The following is an 18,224-nucleotide window of genomic DNA, read 5'->3' as shown; positions in this document are numbered from 1 at the left end:
TCTATCTCTTGCTGTTGGGCTTTGTTGGTAATATACAGAAATGCTGATGATTTATGTGGGTTTATTTTATAGCCTGCAACTTTGCTAAAATTGTTTATTATTTCAAGTAGTTTTTTACTTGATTCTCTGGGATTCTCTAAGTATAACATCATGTCATCTGCAAAAAGTGATAGCTTTGTTTCTTCTTTGCCTATTCCAATGCCTTCAATGTCTTTTTCTTCTCTTATTGCTAAAGCTAAGGTTTCCAGTATGATGTTGAATAACAGTGGTGATAATGGACATCCTTGTTTCACTCCCGATCTTATTGGAAATGCTTCTAGCTTGTCCCCATTACATATTATGCTTGCTGAAGGTTTTAGATAGATGCTATTTATTATTTTAAGGAAGACTCCATTTATACCTATGCTCTCTAGTGTTTTTAATAGGAATGGGTGTTGTATTTTGTCAAAAACTTTTTCTGCAACTATTGAGATTATCATGTGGTTTCTGTTAGTTTTGGTGTTGATATGATGGATTATGCTGATAATTTTCCTTATATTGAACCAGCCCTGCATTCCTGGTATAAATCCTACCTGGTCATAGGGTATTATTCGTGTGATATGTTGCTTTAATCTATTTGCTAATATTTTGTTCAAAATTTTTGCATCTATATTCATTAGAGAAATTGGTCTATAATTTCTTTCTCTGCTTTGACTCTTCCTGGTTTAGGTATCAGCACCATATTTGTATCATAAAAATAATGTTGCAAGATTCCTTCTTTACTTATTTCACCAAATAGTTTATATAGTATTGGAATTAATTGTTCTTTAAATGTTTGATAGAATTCGCATGTAAATCCATGTGGCCCTTGAAATTTTTTCCTAGGGAGTTCATCAATGACTTGTTCAATTTCTTTTTCTGAGATGGGGTTATTTAAGTATTTTACTTCCTCTTCTGTTAATCTGGGCAATTTATATTTTTGTAAATATATATCCATTTCACTAAGATTGTCAAATTTGTTGGCATACAGTTGGGCAAAATAATTCCTAATTGTTGTTTTAATTTCCTCTTCCTTGGTGGTAGTTTCACCCTTTTTGTTCTCGATACTAGTAATTTGGTTTTCTTCTTTCTTCTTTTTTTATTAGATTAACCAAAGGTTTATCTATTTTATTGGTTTTTTCATAAAACCAGCTCTTAGTTTTATTTATTAGTTCAATAGTTTTCTTAATCTCAATTTTATTAATTTTTCCTTTGGTTTTCAATATTTCTAATTTGGTGTTTAATTGAGGATTTTTAATTTGTTCTTTTTCTAGTTTTTTTAGTTGTATGCCCAATTCATTGATCTCTTCTTTTTCTATTTTATTTATGTAAGCATTTAGACATATAAAACTTCCCCTAAGAACTGCTTTTGCAGTTCCATAAGTTTTGGTATGTTGTCTCATTATTGTCATTCTCTTGAATGAAATTATTGATTGTTTCTATGATTTGTTCTTTGACCCAATCATTTTTTAGGATTAGATTATTTAGTTTCCAATTATTTTTTAGTCTATCTTTCCATGGCCCTTTATTACATATAATTTTTATTGCATCATGATCTGAAAAGGATGCATTTAATATTTCTGCCTTTCTGTATTGGATTGTGAGGTTTTTATGCCCTAGTACATGGTCAATTTTTGTGTATGTGCCATGTACTGCCGAGAAAAAAGTATATTCCTTTCTATCCTCATTCAGTTTTCTCCACAGGTCTATCATACCTAACTTTTCTAATGTTCTATTCACCTCCTTAACTTCTTTCTTGCTTATTTTGTGGTTAGATTCATCTAATTCAGAGAGGGAGAGGTTGAGGTCCCCCACTAGTATAGTTTTGCTGTCTATTTCTTCCTGTAACTCCCTGAACTTCTCCTCTAAGAATCTGGATGCTATACCATTCGGTGCATAAATGCTTAGTAATATTACTTCATTGTCTATGGTGCGTTTTAGCAGGATGCAGTTTCCTTCCTTATCTCTTTTGATAAGATCTATTTTTGCTTTTGCTTTGTCTGAGGCCAGGATTGCTACCCCTGCTTTTTTTACTTCATCTGAAGCATAATATATTTCGCTCCAGCTTTTTACCTTTATCTTGTGTGTGTCACTCTTTTTCAAATGTGTTTCCTGTAAACAACATATTGTAGGATTATGGTTTTTAATCCAATCTGCTATACGCTTCTGTTTTATGGGAGAGTTCATCCCATTCACATTTACAGTTATGATTACTATCTGTGTCTTTTTCTCCATCCTTTTTTCCCCCCCGTTTATGCTTTTCTTTCTCCTTTCTTCTTCCCCCCCACTAATGTGTTGCTTTTGATCACTGCCTCCTTCAGGCCCACCTCCCTTCTATTATCCCTTTCCCTTTTCTTCTCCTTTACCCTTACTGCTTCTTCCTTCCCTTCTATCCCCCCTCCCTTTTCTTTCCCCTTTCCCCTCCTACTACCTATAGTGCAAGTTAGATTTCTATACCTAACTGATTATGTTGTTCCGTTCTTGAGCCAAATCTGATGAGAGTAACAATGCTCATCCCCCTCCCTTCTTTACCTCTGCTCTAATAGGTTTTTGTGTCTTTTCCTGTAATGAGATTTACCCTTGTCTGCCTCCTCCTTTCTCAGTACATTTTCTTAGCTAAGACTAATCCACTTACTTGGATCCATTTAACCCACTTGATTAAATTTTTTTTTTATCATTACATCAAAGTCAACTTATATCCACCCCCTTTATGTATACTCTTTTAACATGGTATAATAACAATACAGTTCTCAAGAGTTGCAAGTGTCATCTTCTCTTGTAGGGATGTAAACATTTTGCCCTTATTAACAACATATTGTATCTTTCTGTCCCATTTACCTTTTTATGTCTCTCTTGAATCTTGTACTTGAAGATCAAAGTTTTTGTTCAGCTCTGGTCTTTTTATCAGGAACATTTGGAAGTCCCCTATTTCGTTGAATATCCATCTTCTTCCCTGAAAAATCATGCTTATTTTCACTGGGTTGTCAGTGAAAATCCTTGGCTGCATTCCAAGCTCCTTTGCCTTACAGAATATCATGTTCCATGCCCTACGGTCTTTTAATGTGGAAGCTGCAAGGTCCTGTGTAATCCTGACTGTGGTTCCATGATATTTAAATTGTTTCTTTCTGGCTGCTTACAGTAATTTCTCTTTAATCTGGTAATTTTGGAATTTAGCTATTATATTCCTTGGCGTTTTCAATTTGGGATCTCTTTCAGGCAGGAAGCGGTAGATTCTTTCTACAGTTATTTTACCTTCAGGTTCTAGGACTTCAGGGCAGTTTTCCTTTATGATTTCCTGAAGGATATTTTCCAGGCTCTTTTTTTCATCATGACTTTCAGGTAGGCCTATAATTTTTAAATTGTCTCTCCTGGATCGATTTTCCAGGTCAGCTGTTTCACCCATGAAGTATTTTACATTTTCACCATTTTTTCATTTTTTGGTTTCTGTTTGACTGATTCTTGCTCTCTCATCATCATTAGTTTCCATTTGTTCAATTCTAATTTTTAACATATTGTTTTTTTTCTGTTAGATTTTGTACTTTCTTCTCTAATTGGTCAATTGTATTTTTAAGGGATTTATTTTCTTCATTGTACTTTTTTCCAATTGGCTAATTGTGTGTTTTAGGGACTTGTTTTCTTCAGTGTACTTTTTTTTTCCAATTGACCAACTGTACTTTTAAAGTACTCCTCTACCTCTCTCATTTGACTTTTAAAATCCTTCTTGAGTTCTTCCAAGAAGGCTTTTTGGGCTTCAGACCAGTTCCCTTTTGATGTTGCAGATGTGGGTTTGATGACAGTGTTGTCCTCTTCAGAATTTCTGTCTTGAGCTTCACTCTTCTCATAATAGGAATCTGTCATACTTTTCTCTTCACTCATGGTGTTTCTTTATTCCCTGGCCTTTAAAGAGATTAAGCTCTCCTGCTGGGGAGCAGAGGGCACTGACCCAAGCTTCTTGTGTTGGGAGCCTAGGTCTTGGTCACTGACTTTGTGTGCTGGGGCCTCTTATGTTGGCAGTTGGAGGCTGTAGGGTTCTGGCAGCTTATCTGGTGTTGGGCTGGAATCAGCAAGGCTGGGACTTTCAGGTAAATCTAGGTTGCCTGCTTTTCCTTTCCTTTAGCTTTGTTTAGCTCCTTTTAGATAAATGCTGCCAGGTGTTTATCCGCCTGGGGTCCCTTGCAGTGCTACCTCCCTTATTTCTGTTGAGGCACTGGGAGACTTCTTTACTGTAGAATGCTAAGGCACCTGGTGGTTTTCTGAGCTTGTTTCCACCAGTTACCCCACCCTCACTGAGGCACTCGGAGGTCCAGCTGTTGGTGTCTGCCTGCTTGACCACCTGGGATTCGGGATCTCCTCCTGGTTGGCAGTTGGAGGCTGTAGGGTTCTGACAGCTTACCTGGTGTTGGGCTGGAATCAACAAAGCTGGAACTTTTTGGCACCTCTAGGTTGCTTTCTTCAGCTCCTTTCAGATGAATGCTGCCGGGTGCTTATCCGCCTGGGGCCCTTTGTAGTGCTGCTTCCCTTATTTTGCTGAGGCACTGGGAGACCCATTTGCTGTAGAATGCCGAGGCACCAGAATGTCCTCCTGGAGTGCCAAAGTGGGTCTTTCCACTAGTTGGCTGGGCGACTCCTGTTTCGTACTGCTCCCCTTCCCCCAGGGTAAGAGGGGCCTTTCCCGTTAATCCCTCTAGCTGCCTGGGCTACTGCACTGCTGTACCCCATCTTTCTTCTGGTTCAGCTGTTCCAGGGTGTTTTCTGGGGTGATATTTTCTGGGTTTTCAGAGATTGATAGGGGAGGGTGAGAGCGACTACCTTTTTACTCTGCCATCTTGGCTCCCTGGGATTTTATGATTTTTAAAAAAAAATCCATCCCTTGGTGGCCAGCCTTCTTGATGACTGGCCTCTCCCTGATGACTAAGCTAGGCTGGTCTTTGAACGACAGCGCTCATCAATGGTTAATAACAATAGCCATTGACATTTATTTGGTGCTTGAAGGTTTTCAATTTTGACCTTCAGAATAACCCTCTGAGGTTCTGTATGCATTATAATCCCCATTTTGCAGATGTGAAAACTACACATCTACGTTGGATGCCCATGATTGCAAAGGTAGCCAGTATCAGAGGAAGGATTCCAGGAGCAGTCTCTCCCTGTCTCCAAGGCCAGAATTCTAGTCACTACACCACTCTGATTGCCAGCGATAGCAATTAAGTTTTACCCTATGTTTAGAAAAACACCTTGTTTCACCTCAATCCAACTCCTGTAAGTTCAATCTATCTGGGCACCAATATTATAGAATCTTAGGTTGTCTCTAATCCTAGAGGAAACTAGATTTTCCCATTTAAGAATTCACCTACTTCTGGAATAACAAAATGGGAGATACAGTGCATGTGAAACCCAGTCCACTTGGTTAGATATCATTTGGAAAAACCAACTAGGAAGCTGGTCCACTCTGTGGACCATCAACATTTTATAAATAAAAGCAAAGGTCAGTCATTGATTTAAAAAAAAAAAAGGATGGAAAAGTATTTTTCCCCAATTCACTTTTGAACTGAAGAATTTATTTATTAATGAATGATACGCTTTATGTTTTCTTCCTCTAAATGTGTATAATGTTACATGGTTTCCAGCCAGATATTCTTCTGAGAAAAAAGAAGCAACCCTACTGAGGTCATCCAAGTCACAAAGATATAAAACTTCTCTTAAGCATGTGTAATTTCCTTCTGCTATCCCTAAACTACGTCCACCACAATTAGATTTTTTCAAAAAGGTAGTTAGTGGGGTTCAGTTTCAGAAAGAAAAAAAATTAAAATACCAAAAATTTTCTTCTCCAACTAAAAGGTAAGAACCTTCCCCCTACTCCCCATTCCTTCTACCTCTCATGAAGAAGAAGAGGACAAAACAAAACACTGCAATGGCCCAGACAATATGCCATTATCCCGATAGCAAAAACTATACATTTACAACAGAATTTCTCAAGTTGGCTTCAAGCACTAACTAAAAACACAGCAACAGCACCATCTAAAGACAAATTGTCAGATCTCCCTGAAAAGCAGCTAATGAGTTGAGCATGGAGTGAAATTGGGGCCCTGATCACTCCAAATAGAATAACTACCCCCAAAATGATGAGCTTGAAGGGAGGGGGTAAGGGGAGAGGAGGGAGGAAAGAGAAAATATGGGCTTGATAATAAAAAAAATTAATTTAAAATCAAAACATACAACAACAACAACAACAATAAAAGAAAAATGATTAACTGATTTTTACCCTTCGATAATCTGTGTCGTTAAGCAAAGCCTGTTCCATTTTACTCTGGAGAATGAAGATTCTCTGATTCTCTAATATCTATAAATGGCATTCTCTGGAGATAATAAGCAGAAATAGCAAGAGTTTGATCACTCCCATAAGTGGATAGAGGAATTTTGTCATTTTTTGTTCTTTCCAAATAATGTTTGGGGGCTTTTTGTGACTTGAAATAGAATTACAGATTTAGGGTTAGAAGCAACCTAAGACCCATGGATTCCAAAGCTCTCATCTCATGTAACCAAATAGGGAACTGGTGCTCATGGAAGCTTAGGACTTCAGAAACTGTTCGTCCAATTGACAAGTGGTTCTTTTCTCTCCTGCCCACTACCACCGACCCTCTGCCACTGGGACACAAAAATCAAAACAAAACTCTCATAACAAATTATATAGTCAAATAAGACTGATTCTCATGTTGGCTCTGTCCAAAAACATGTGTATCTTTCTGCATATTCTGTCAGGAGATGGGTGGCATTTTTACAATGCGGTTGTACAGAAGCTCACTTCACTATGTTCATATGAGTCTTCCAAGGTTTCTCTGAAACTCCCCTCTGTCATACCTCATAGCACAAGAGGCCTCCATTAACATTCCCACTTTATCAGCTGTTCAGTCATTCATCACTTGGTGGGCACCTCTTTAGTTTCCAAAGTTAAGTGACCTTTTCAAGCTCACACAGGAGACTTCTGAAATGAAACCCAGTGCTGTTTTATCACAAAAGCTCAAATTTGGAAGGAAAGGGTTTGGGGTCAGTAGGAAGCTCAGAGGTCATCTAGTGTAACATTTACTGAGCTGAACTTTGAATAATCCCCAAAGGCTGTATTTTGCAATTTACACCCCCACCACCACTCCAAATGTAAACTCTTTAAATCAGAATCACATGGCAGAGGAGGACATAGCCTTTAATCGACCTAAGAGGGGAGTTCAAGGATGTGGTTCCTGATGTATAAAGAAGGGGGAATTTTAATTCCCTAGGCAATGTGTTCCTAGAACCTACACATTTTGCCAAAGGAGATGTCTTGAGGAGCATCACTTTGGGGAGTTACCTAAGGGAATTAATCCTAAATTTGAGTTTTCTTGAGTTTGAGGGTTTGAGCCATCTAGAGGGAAGTTTCCTTCACAGCATATTTGTAGAAGGAAGAGGCTAACCCTACAGCTGAAGAATTAAAACCATGCTATGAGGGGTCAAGAGATTTGGACTGGAGTGACACGCCATACCACTAACTATGAGCAGAAGATCAGTATAGGTCCAGGGTGAATGGGGATCACTTATTTAGCAGCCCCCAAATGATCTGGACCTTCCAGGAGAAGCTTAATGAGTCTATTTGAGAGATGTATAGTTCTGGATTTGTTTATGAGCTCTCATGAAATCCAGGCACTTTATGCATTTTCCATAGTGGATGAAATAATGGCTGTCTCATACTCAGCTTCACGAAAGTAAGGACTGTATCATTCTTTGTATTTGTATTCCCAGTGCTTAGCACTGTTCCAGGCATACAGAAGGAGCCTGATAGATGCTTGCTGAATAACTGACTGAATGACCCAGAAAATATACACTTAGAATATTATTTTCTTTGTATTTCCTAAGAATATTTTTCAAGTTGTGAACTGATCCAACCATTTCGGAGAGCAATTTGGAACTATGCCCAAAGGGCTATAAAATGTGCATACCCGTTGACCCAGCAATAGCACTTCTAGGTCTGTATCCCAAAGAGATGATAAAAATGGGAACAGGATCCACATGTACAAAATATTTTTAGCAGCTCTTTTTGTGGTGGCAAAGAATTGGAAATTGAGGGAATGCCCATTAGTTGGGGAATGACTAAACAAGCTGTGGAATATGAACGTAATGGAATACTACTGTGCTATAAGAAATGATGAGCAGGCAGACTTCAGAAAAACCTGGAAAGACTTGTATGAACTGATGCTGAGTGAAGTGAGCAGAACCAGGAGCACATTGTACACAGTAACAGCCACATTGTGCGATGACTAACTTTGATAGACATATCTCTTCTCAGCAAGGCAAGGATCTAAGACAACTCCAAAAGACTCACGATGGAAAATGCTGTCCACATCCAGAAAAAGAACTATGGAGTCTGAATGCAGATCAAAGCATATTATTTGCTCACTCTCTCTCTCTTTTTGGTTTCTTCTTTCTCTCATTGGTTCTAACTCTTCTTTACAACATGACTAATGTGAAAATAGGTTTAATATGAATGTGTATGTTGAGCCTATATCAATTTACATACTGTCTTGGGGTGGAGGGAAGGGAGAGATGGGGAGAAAATTTGGAACTCAAAATCTTATGGAAGTGAGTGTTGAAAACTAAAAATAAGTAAATAAATTTATTTTTAAAAAAAAAAGCTAAACCAATCAAATTACCAAGGGAATATTTTATAGACCTTGATAAAATATTAATAAAGTTCATTTGGAAAAACAAAAAAAATATATAGCAGCTCTTTTTGTGGTGGCAAAGAATTAGAAGTTTACATCATTTGGGGAATGACTGAACAATCTGTGGTATATGAATGTAATGGAATACTATTGTTCCATAAGAAATGATGAGCAGATAGGTTTCAGAAAAACTTGAAAAGACTTGCATGAACTCATGCTGAGTTAAGTGAGCAGAACCAGGAGAAATTTGTACACAGTAACAGCAACATTGTGAAACGAGCAACTTTGATAGATTTAGCTCTCCTCAGCCACACAATGATCTAAGACAATTCCAAAAGACCCATAATGGAAAATGCTATCTACATTCAGAGAAAGAACTATGGAGTCTGAATGCAGATCGAAGTACACTATTTTTTTGTGTGTGTTTTGTTTTTTCTTTCTCATGGCTTTTCCCTTTTGTTCTGATTTTTCTTTCACAACGTGACTAATGTGGACATATGTTTAATATGATTGTACATGTTTAGCCTATATGAGATTGCATGATGTCTTGGGGAGAACGGAGGGAAGGGGGAAATTTTTAGAATCCAAAATCTTATAAAAGTGAATGTTGAAAACTAAAAATAAATATATAATAAATTTAGACGATTTTTGAAAAAAGAATAATTTTCCTAGTACTCCTTCCTCACAACAAAACCAAGATATGACCTCCTGCCTTCGGTGAAGGATTTAATATTTACCATTATGTTCCTCATCTTGGTTATTAATAATAGTTATTATCATAACTAGCATTTACATAGCCCTTTAAGGTTTGCAAAGCACTTTAGATATCCTAATTCATCTGATCCTCAAAACAACTCTAGGAGGTAGGTGCTATTATCTCCATTTTACAGATGAATAAATTGAGCCTCACACAAGTTAACTGACCTGTCCAGGATCACACAGCTAAAAAGAGTCAGAAGAGGGATTCAAACCCAGGTCTTCCTCATTCCAAGTCCCTGGCTTGATCCACTCTACCATACTGCTCCCTCCTGATTAGAACACCAACTAAAAACACGGTTAAGAAAAGGAAGAACTCTAAAAAAGGGTTTGACTAGAGTTCTCTTAAAACACACACACAAACATAGAGAATGCCCCTATCAAGGATATTTGGAAAGGAAGTCGGCATCAAAATAAAGTCAAGATGTACCAAAGACAAGAAGTCATTCTGGAATCTGCTACCATTTGGAATGAACTACTTTGCTCTTTTCTGAGATGGTCAAAAGTTGATGGACTCGTTTGCTATTTGCTAGAATGTATTCACAATAACAATAACAACGACAATTCACAATTGGGCAAAATGGAAGAGTGCAGGGTTTATCCTAGTTGTCCTGGGCACAGCAGGAAGCTTCTGGAATGATGGGACTTCATGCCCAATGCCATGATGAATTTCCTCTCTCTAGATGTAGAAGGCTGAACCACACTAACTTCTTGTGTGAGAAATAAAACAGCAGCAGCAATGCACGACTTCTTTAGGGAGCTCCCAAATTCAGTCTGGGTCCTCTGTTAGATGCTCCCACACACCATGGCTTTTATCCCCCCACGTTGTATTGGTTCTAAGCATGCTCTTGGGAGGCCCTTACCTTGACCTGCTCATTGGAAGTGACAGCGCAGAAGACAATTTCTGTGAATCCTTGTGATGGGAACATCCGGAAACAAATCCCACCGATCACGCGGCCATCTTTAATCAGAGCAAGGGTCTTGTGCTTACTGAAAGAATCAGATTGTGTCCAAATTTTAATTTTATTGCAAAGGACAATATATTTGAGATGCTTACTATTAATTTACTAAGAAGAAAACAGGCGAGATATACTGGATATTTACATTTTGAAGTTACAACAGAACTTACATTCCCAAGCCCCTTTCTATTCAGATCTCAATTTTATCTGGACTATCTTAGGGTCCAGATTAAGGCCTACTCTGCTATTTCATCATGGCACTAAGCTAACCCTGGGTTCTCAAAGACTGTGCCAACAGAGAGCTGGCACTAACATGTCTTAACAAGCTGGAAAGACTTTGAGTATGGGCTGGGGAATGGATTGCGGGTTTGAAACCCAATGAAAGGCCTGGCTAACTTCAGAGTGATTCATCTCTAAGTTGGCTCTTGAAGAGGTTGAGTTTGAGGTCCCTTTCAGCTGTGAGTGTCTATGAAGATCAAAGGGATTAGTGAGAGTGAGACCTAGCCTTCTGATATCTCAGTATCAGTAATGAGAAATTCATTCAATTTTGAACACTTGCATAGGTTTAAAAACAAATCTCTTGTGGCCACCTACAGATTTTTAAGAAGAAATCTGAGAGTAGAGCTTAGCCTGAACAAAGAGACAGCACCATCCCATCGCCCAACAAGGACGAGTGTTGATGACTTTGAAAATATGTCCATTTCATACATGAGACCAGGTTTCAAAATTAAACCAATTTCTCATTATTGACACTAAAATATCAGAGGACTAAGGCTCACTCTCGCTAGCCTCTTCACAGAATCCAGAGCTGAAAGGGGTCCCAAGGTCCATGTCATCTAGGGCTTAACCTATTTTGGGTATCACAAATCCCTCTGGCATACTGGTAAAGCCTGTGGGATCCTTATAAGAATACGTTTAAATGCACTGGAATACAAAGGAAACAATCGTATTGAAATTCAATTGCCAAAAAATTCTTTTATGTTGACAAACACCTGGTTAACAAACTCTGATCTATTCCAACCCCCACCTGAAGAACGCCCTCTACATTATCTCAGACCAGGGCTTCTGAAACTTTTTCCTAATGTGCAACCCTCTGTCACCTTTTGGCAGCAGCATTGCATGGCCTGAGGTTATGCACAGTGCAAAATGTGCGTGCTTTGTGTTCAGGACCAAAGCTGTGGTGAAATTGTACATTTAGGTTTAGAAACACGTCTGATTCTCTAGGCTTTGGTTTCTAATTAATTCTTGGTCATTGTGCATTCAGAAAGCTTTTACTGTTGCCAAAGGGGTCAAGACCCACAGTTTAAGAAGTGCTGTCCTACACAATCCTTTGCTTGCAGCTATCCAATGAGAGAGAATTCCACTCCCTCCCACGGCAGCCACCTCCACCACTCCTGTGCTCACTGGAATCATTGAGAAGTCCTTCCTTTCATCGTGCCTAAATCTACCTCTCTGAGGATTCGCAGAGCAGCACACTTGAATGTGCACACACACACACACACACACACACACACACACACACGCACACACACACACACACTTACGGGTCAAAGACCAGGCGTGTAATATACTCTTTGGGCATTCTAGGGAGCTGATGAGAGAAGACATTTTGTAAGCCAACCAGCCACATCATGATCTTTTTGTTGGGCTTCTGATTCAGAGAGTTGCCAACCACGTGGAATTCGATCACTCCTCGCCGTTCTTCCAGCCTGGCTGCTTCGTCCCGGGCCGAATGTGCTGAAAGGAAGTTGGTCTGGGATAAGGGGCAGAAGGAAAGGGAAATGAAGAAAAGGAAAGAGATTACAAGAAAAGTAACATCATGTGAACGAGTTCAAGCTTCTCTTCTTTGATCTGCTGTAGTCCTAGCTGGGAGTTTGCAGGACATGCTAAAAGACACTGGTGTTTCTTTATCAGCTTTTACCCAACAGAGAAAGATGCTTAGGTTTTGAGACTGACTTGGAGATCACCTTACTGGGTTACTACTTTACTCATGGCTCAGCTCTCCTCTGGCCACCAACAGAGAAGCCAGGGATGTCTTGGGAATAGCTCCACACCCTAAGGTGCAAAGGAATGTGCGACTCTGAACCAAGGGATTTCCTTTGTAGTCACAGCTCTGCTACTAGCTAGTTGGGTGACCTTGGACAAGTCAGGGAACTGTCTATTTCCTCCTCTATAAAACAAGGATGACGTATCCTGATCTACCTACTACACTGGGCTGTGAATGGGGACCAGAAAAAGATAATAGGACCAGTGCTTGGAAAGCACACTGAGTCTCCAGATGGAAAGAGCTAGCATGAGCCAATCTTTCCAAACTCTTTGGGATCACGAGCCCCAACATCTCTTATAGCCACAGTGGCTGATGCTTTCAACTTGTGACCCTGGAGTTTTCCTTTTGTGAGGCACTGTTGTCTTTCTAGAAATATCTAGCCTGGCAACATTGAACTGGGCCTGGTGTGGGGGCTGCCACAACACTGACCTCAAAAGAAATGGGCACCTTCAGCAATAAATGTGGACAAACTACACACAATGCAGGATCCAGCATGTGGTTGTGGAAAGAGCATTGGCTCTGGAGGCAAAGGTATGGGTTCAAATTTTGCATCCAATGTTGTGATGCCTTGGGCAAACCATTTAACCTCCCTGGGCCTCAGTTTCCTCATCTGTAAAATTAGAAGACTGCATAGGAAGACATAGGATGCCCTTTTTCTGCTCTGGATTAATGATGCTATGACCCCTTATTCATTTTCCCTTCAGATCCCTGGAGATTGAGACCACTGGTATAAATGGGCAGCTGGAAAAAGAACCCACAGAGCAGTGCCCCCAGTAAGAACCCCCAAAACAAAGGAAAGAACCTGCCTTGTATCAAAGCCCCTTCTTCTTGTTGCATTGTGTCCAGCTCTTTGTGACCCCATTTGGGGTTTTCTTGGAAAAGATACTGGAGTGTTTTACCATTTCCTTCTCCAATTCATTTTACAGAGCCTGGCATTCTATTCACTGCACCAGGTGGCCAGCCCTGGAGTCAGGAGGACCTGAGTTTAAGTGCGGCCTCAGACACTTACTAGGTGTATGACCCTGGGCAAGTCACTTAACCCTGTCTGCCTCAGTTTCCTCATCTGTAAATGAGCTGGAGTAGGAAATCGCAAACCACTCAAGGATCATCACCAAGAAAACCCCAAATATGGTCACGAAGAGACAATGCCCTCAGTGTATCTATTACCTTGTGCTTGGCAATAGAATCACAGGAAGTTAGAATCAAAAGGAAACCTTGTGATTAATCAATGTAACCTACTCATTTTGCCAAGCAATGACTCACGAGAGTAAAACAGCCCTCCTCATCTAAGTACTGAGTACGTGTTCAGCAGGAGGGCTAGATCTAAGAATCCAGAGGCCCTGACTCTCTGGCAATGTTCACTTCATTTCACCTTAATGACATAAGCTTAACTACTTGGGTAATGAAACGTCCTCAGTGGCTCCCTATGGCCTTGAGGATAAAATACCACATCTACTCTGCAGCCTTATTGCCTATCACTGCCCTTTATGTGCCCTCTGAACCAGTCAGCCTGGTCTGCTCATTATTCCCCAGATCTGGAGAGCTGTCTCCCGTCTCTGTTCCTTTGCCCACATGGTACCTCACACCTCTCCCTGCCTTCTAGATTTCCTCTTTCCTTTCAAAGCTCACCTCAAGTGCCACCTTTCCAGACCCTGCCAGCCATCAGGGCTCTTTTCTCATTTGGATTACTTTGTATCATTGAACTTTCTATCTTTGTAACTTCTTATCCCCCCCCACCCACACTGATATTGTGTATAACTCGGATCTCATCGTCAGGATACACAATGTTTTGTTCTGAATAGAATGTAAACTCCCAGATAGCAGGATTTCACTTTTATCTTTAATTCCCCACCCCACCTTCCCGCCAAGCGCATTGCCTAGAACACAATAGGCAATTAATAAATATTTGATGGATTCAGTTTTGTCCAACTGGCAATAGGATTTAATTTCAATCTCCTCCCTCCCAAATTTACATGCTTAATGGCCTGACCAATCTAATGATAAAGGAGGGTAGTAGCTAAAATTTGGACAAAGCTTTTTATATGCATTATCTCAGTTCAACCCAACAGCCATCCCAAGAGGCAGAACCTTAAGACTAATTAACCCCATCTTACTGGTGGAGCAAAAATATAAAATGGTTTGCCCAATCACTGAACCATCATCAGACCAGCGCTGGCAGCCAAGCAGCACAGCAGAGAAGATACTGGGTTGGAGTGGGAATCTCAAGACCCAGATTCAGTTAGGCATCCCTCTCGAGGTTCTGTCTCTGACTTTAGTGCCTGGGGCCTGGAACATCCCTGCAATATGGTGGCTCCTTTTTCTCGTCAGTGAGTTCCTCCTGGGGCCTCCATCTCAGAAAGGGACCTAGGCTGGTCCATCATTACTCTCCTCCTGGCTCTGTTTCTGGCTTTCTGAATTTCTTTGACATTTTCCCTACCCCTCCCTTCACCCCTAAATGGATACTTTCCTCTTTCCCCTACTTTTCAACATGTTATCATCTCCCAGTAGCTCCTTGAGGGAAAAAACTTTTTGCCTGTATCTGTAATCCCAAAGCTTAGTGAACTGTCTGGCACATAGAAAGTATGCTTAATAAAATGCTTGCTACCTTACCTTGCCTTGGCAAGTGATATAACCTCTCTTGAGACTTAGCTTCCTCATCTACAAATTGGGGATAATTACAGCAGCCACCTAACAGGAATGTTGTAGGGATCAATGAAATAATATATGAAAAGCATTTTGCAAAACTGAGTTAACCAGATGAGTGAGTTATAGAAAATATTAGCAATTTCATATACATGGTGTGTATGTGTGTAAATGTGTTACGTACTATTGTGAATTGTTATCACCTTCACACCCAGTGCTTGGTCCACAGCATTCTACCTCATTATTCACAACGCCCCCCCTCCCCAAGACTGAGAAATGGTGAAAGGATGGACTTGTGACAAGACACTATTTTGCACATTCATTAATCTAATGTTCTGAGGCAGGTCTTTCTTATGCTCACACTTTTAAAATGGTTACCTGAGAAAATGACAAATTGAAATATTCAGTAATTCACTTGTGAACTGAGCTGAGGGGGTGAGAAGGGAAGGAGGGAGGGTGAGAGGGAGAGAGACAGAGAGAGAGAGAGGGAGGGAGGAAGAGAGAGAGGGAGAGGGATGGAGGGAGACAGAAACAGAGAGAGAAGGAGGGGGGAGGGAGAGAGAGTTCTTTTGCAAAATAAATAGAGAGCTGTCTTTGCTCTAAGTATTTCCTTATCTCCAGCAACTGTCAGAGTCCCTGAAAAAGAGATTCCTCACTGTTTTGCTGTGATTATATATTCACTAAGTCAAATGAAGTTTCTATTTGTGAGAGGGACAGGCCAATAACTCTTCTCCTGCCTGAAATCAACCTCCAGCAGCGTGACACATTAATATCTCAAAGTCAGCATCATTTAGCTCAATATGAAAGGAGATGGGAGCTACTGGGGCCTACCCGTGCTCTCTGACTCACTCATCATCCTCACCTCCGGTCCCAGCATTGCAGCGGGGTCTGTGATAGTGGACATGACCTCATTGATCAACTCAATGGGAATATCCCCTACAACTCTGGGTCTCTTGGCCTCCTCCAGGGAATGAAGGTCATTCATTTTTCTCTTCTCTCCTACAAGAACAAACACCAAAATGTGAGAGAGCTCATTTTTTGAACACAAATCAGATTGTGGAAATCTCTTCAGGTAATTCTTTGTAACCCTCAGTAATAGAGGATTGGGATAATTCACTTAGTGAAAAACAGAGAAACTATTAATATCCTCTGCACACAGAAGATGCTTCTGATACTGAACTTGACGTCAGGAAGACCCGAGTTCAAATCTGGCCTCAGACACTAGCAGTGAAACCCTCGGCACTAGTGACTACTAGATCCTGTTTGCCTCAGTTTCCTTATCTGTAAAATGAGCTGGAGAAGGAAATGGCAAAACACTCCAGTATCTTTGCCAAGAAAACCCCAAGTGGGGTCACAAAGAGTCAGACACAACTGAAAACAACTGAACAACAAAAAGTTGATAGGATCCCAGCATTTAGATGGGGTGGGGGAGGGGCACCTTGGAAGTCCAACATCTTCATTTTAGAGATGAAATAACTGAGGTCAAAAAATGAAAGTGATTTGCAAATAGTCACGTACGGGGTAAATACCGAAGCTGGCACTGGAACCTAAGTCTTCTGACTCCTAGCCCAGATACCATTGCAGTGCCCTATATGTTCAACCCTTTCTCATTTCTACTACTGTAAAATGACTGAAAGGTCCATTTTCCTCCAACCCTAGGAAAAAAGGTTGCTCTTTCAGTGGTCACTGAGTCACTGAACATCATAATTTGTACTTGTGAGAGTGGTACTTAAAAGATCAAAGAAGACTGTAGGGTCATCTAAGTGATAGGAAAACACTAATCAATGAGCTTCCCCCCCCCCACTCTTTTGGATTACCTCGGTTTCCTTCGAGTCCAGAAGAGACTTTGCAGGCAGGACTCATGCTTCCTCCAATTGGCTGCTCAAGGGAGGAAGGGCTTCCATTGTATGACACAGTCCTGGCCACAGGAGGGGGATTGATGACTGCAACAGAAGAAAAGAAAAGGGGCAAGTGAGAGTCCACTGATACTGACTGAAGTCAGTATGTGCACAGGCGCTCCCTCACCCAATGCAGAGCGCAATCCCTCTAGTTTCATGGGACTCTTCTCTTTTTCTTTTTTCCTTTGGAGTCAGTTGGGGTTAAGTGACTCACCCAGGGTCACATAGCTAGTAAGTACCAAATGTTTGAGGACACATTTGAACTCAGGTCCTCCTAACTAATGCATGTTAACATATTTGTGTATATAAATACATTTATATTTGTATGTATGAAGTACATGCACATATTTGCATATGTGTGTATGCATATGTATCCTTGTTTATTATTAATATCTTTGAAACTAATTAATGTCTCTGTACTATCAATCAAGGTCATATTTTAAATTATCATCAAGGTAATAATTATAACTGACTTTTACGTTTCCTTCAAAGCATTCATGGTTCTTTACACATATTCTCTCACTTGAGTCTCGCAACCACCCTGTAAGGAAGGTTCTATGGTATTACTATACCCATTTTATAAATGAGGAACCTGAGTCTTGGGAGAGTTAAGGGGCTTGCCGAGTGTTACATTGTCGGATGAATCTCTAGGTACTTGAGCTCATGTAGGGAGAGCCGAAAACACTCATTCTTAGAAAGAAGCTAGAAACAGCACACAGCACATAGAGAAGTCATCACAGAATTTTTCGTCTAACAAATCAAGTGAGTCAATAGTTGAAGCAGCAGGCAATTATCCAAGTTGACGGGGAAAGCCACAGGATGAAATGAAATGAACCCAAACCACAATGAGAGATCTACTAATCCATTATAAGAACACTGCCATCCGAGGAGCCCCTTAAGCTGACACTTAAACGCAAAGTATGCAGTTCTGTAAAAGTAACCGTTACCAGGGCTCATCAAGGGCCTGGGGTGTTCCCAACCACTCCAATATTCAGATTAATAACAGCAGCCATGGATGGCAATCTATGCCTACTCCAGTATCCCAGGGCAAGGCATCTAAATTCCCTAGATCTTATCCTCTGGAAAAAGGGGTTGGACTAGGAGTGCCTTCATTCACTGTTTCCCCTTCATTCTCAAAGAGGACCATGACATCAGGAAGGTGATGTCATGACTTGCAAGTGAATTGGATTCAAGTGAGAGAGGGCTGTGCAAAGTC

At 40.4% G+C, this 18,224-nt stretch overlaps 1 protein-coding gene across 1 annotated transcript in view; it reads right to left on the bottom strand.

Annotated features, from left to right (window-relative positions):
- KAT2B (lysine acetyltransferase 2B) overlaps positions 1–18,224 on the bottom strand; it is a 116,674-nt gene that overhangs the window by 19,643 nt on the left and 78,807 nt on the right. The window contains exons 8-11 of the mRNA XM_027872328.1: positions 16,928–17,053; positions 15,973–16,109; positions 11,965–12,173; positions 10,325–10,451 (exon numbers count right to left, since the gene is read on the bottom strand). Coding sequence (XP_027728129.1) covers positions 10,325–10,451; positions 11,965–12,173; positions 15,973–16,109; positions 16,928–17,053 — 599 coding nt within the window. The remainder of the gene's footprint in view (positions 1–10,324; positions 10,452–11,964; positions 12,174–15,972; positions 16,110–16,927; positions 17,054–18,224) is intronic.

This window comes from Vombatus ursinus, unplaced genomic scaffold (genome assembly GCF_900497805.2).
Source record: "Vombatus ursinus unplaced genomic scaffold, bare-nosed wombat genome assembly UNPS02014799.1, whole genome shotgun sequence".
In the NCBI taxonomy this organism is placed as follows: Eukaryota; Metazoa; Chordata; class Mammalia; order Diprotodontia; family Vombatidae; genus Vombatus; species Vombatus ursinus.
This window is presented reverse-complemented; position numbering and strand designations above follow the sequence as displayed.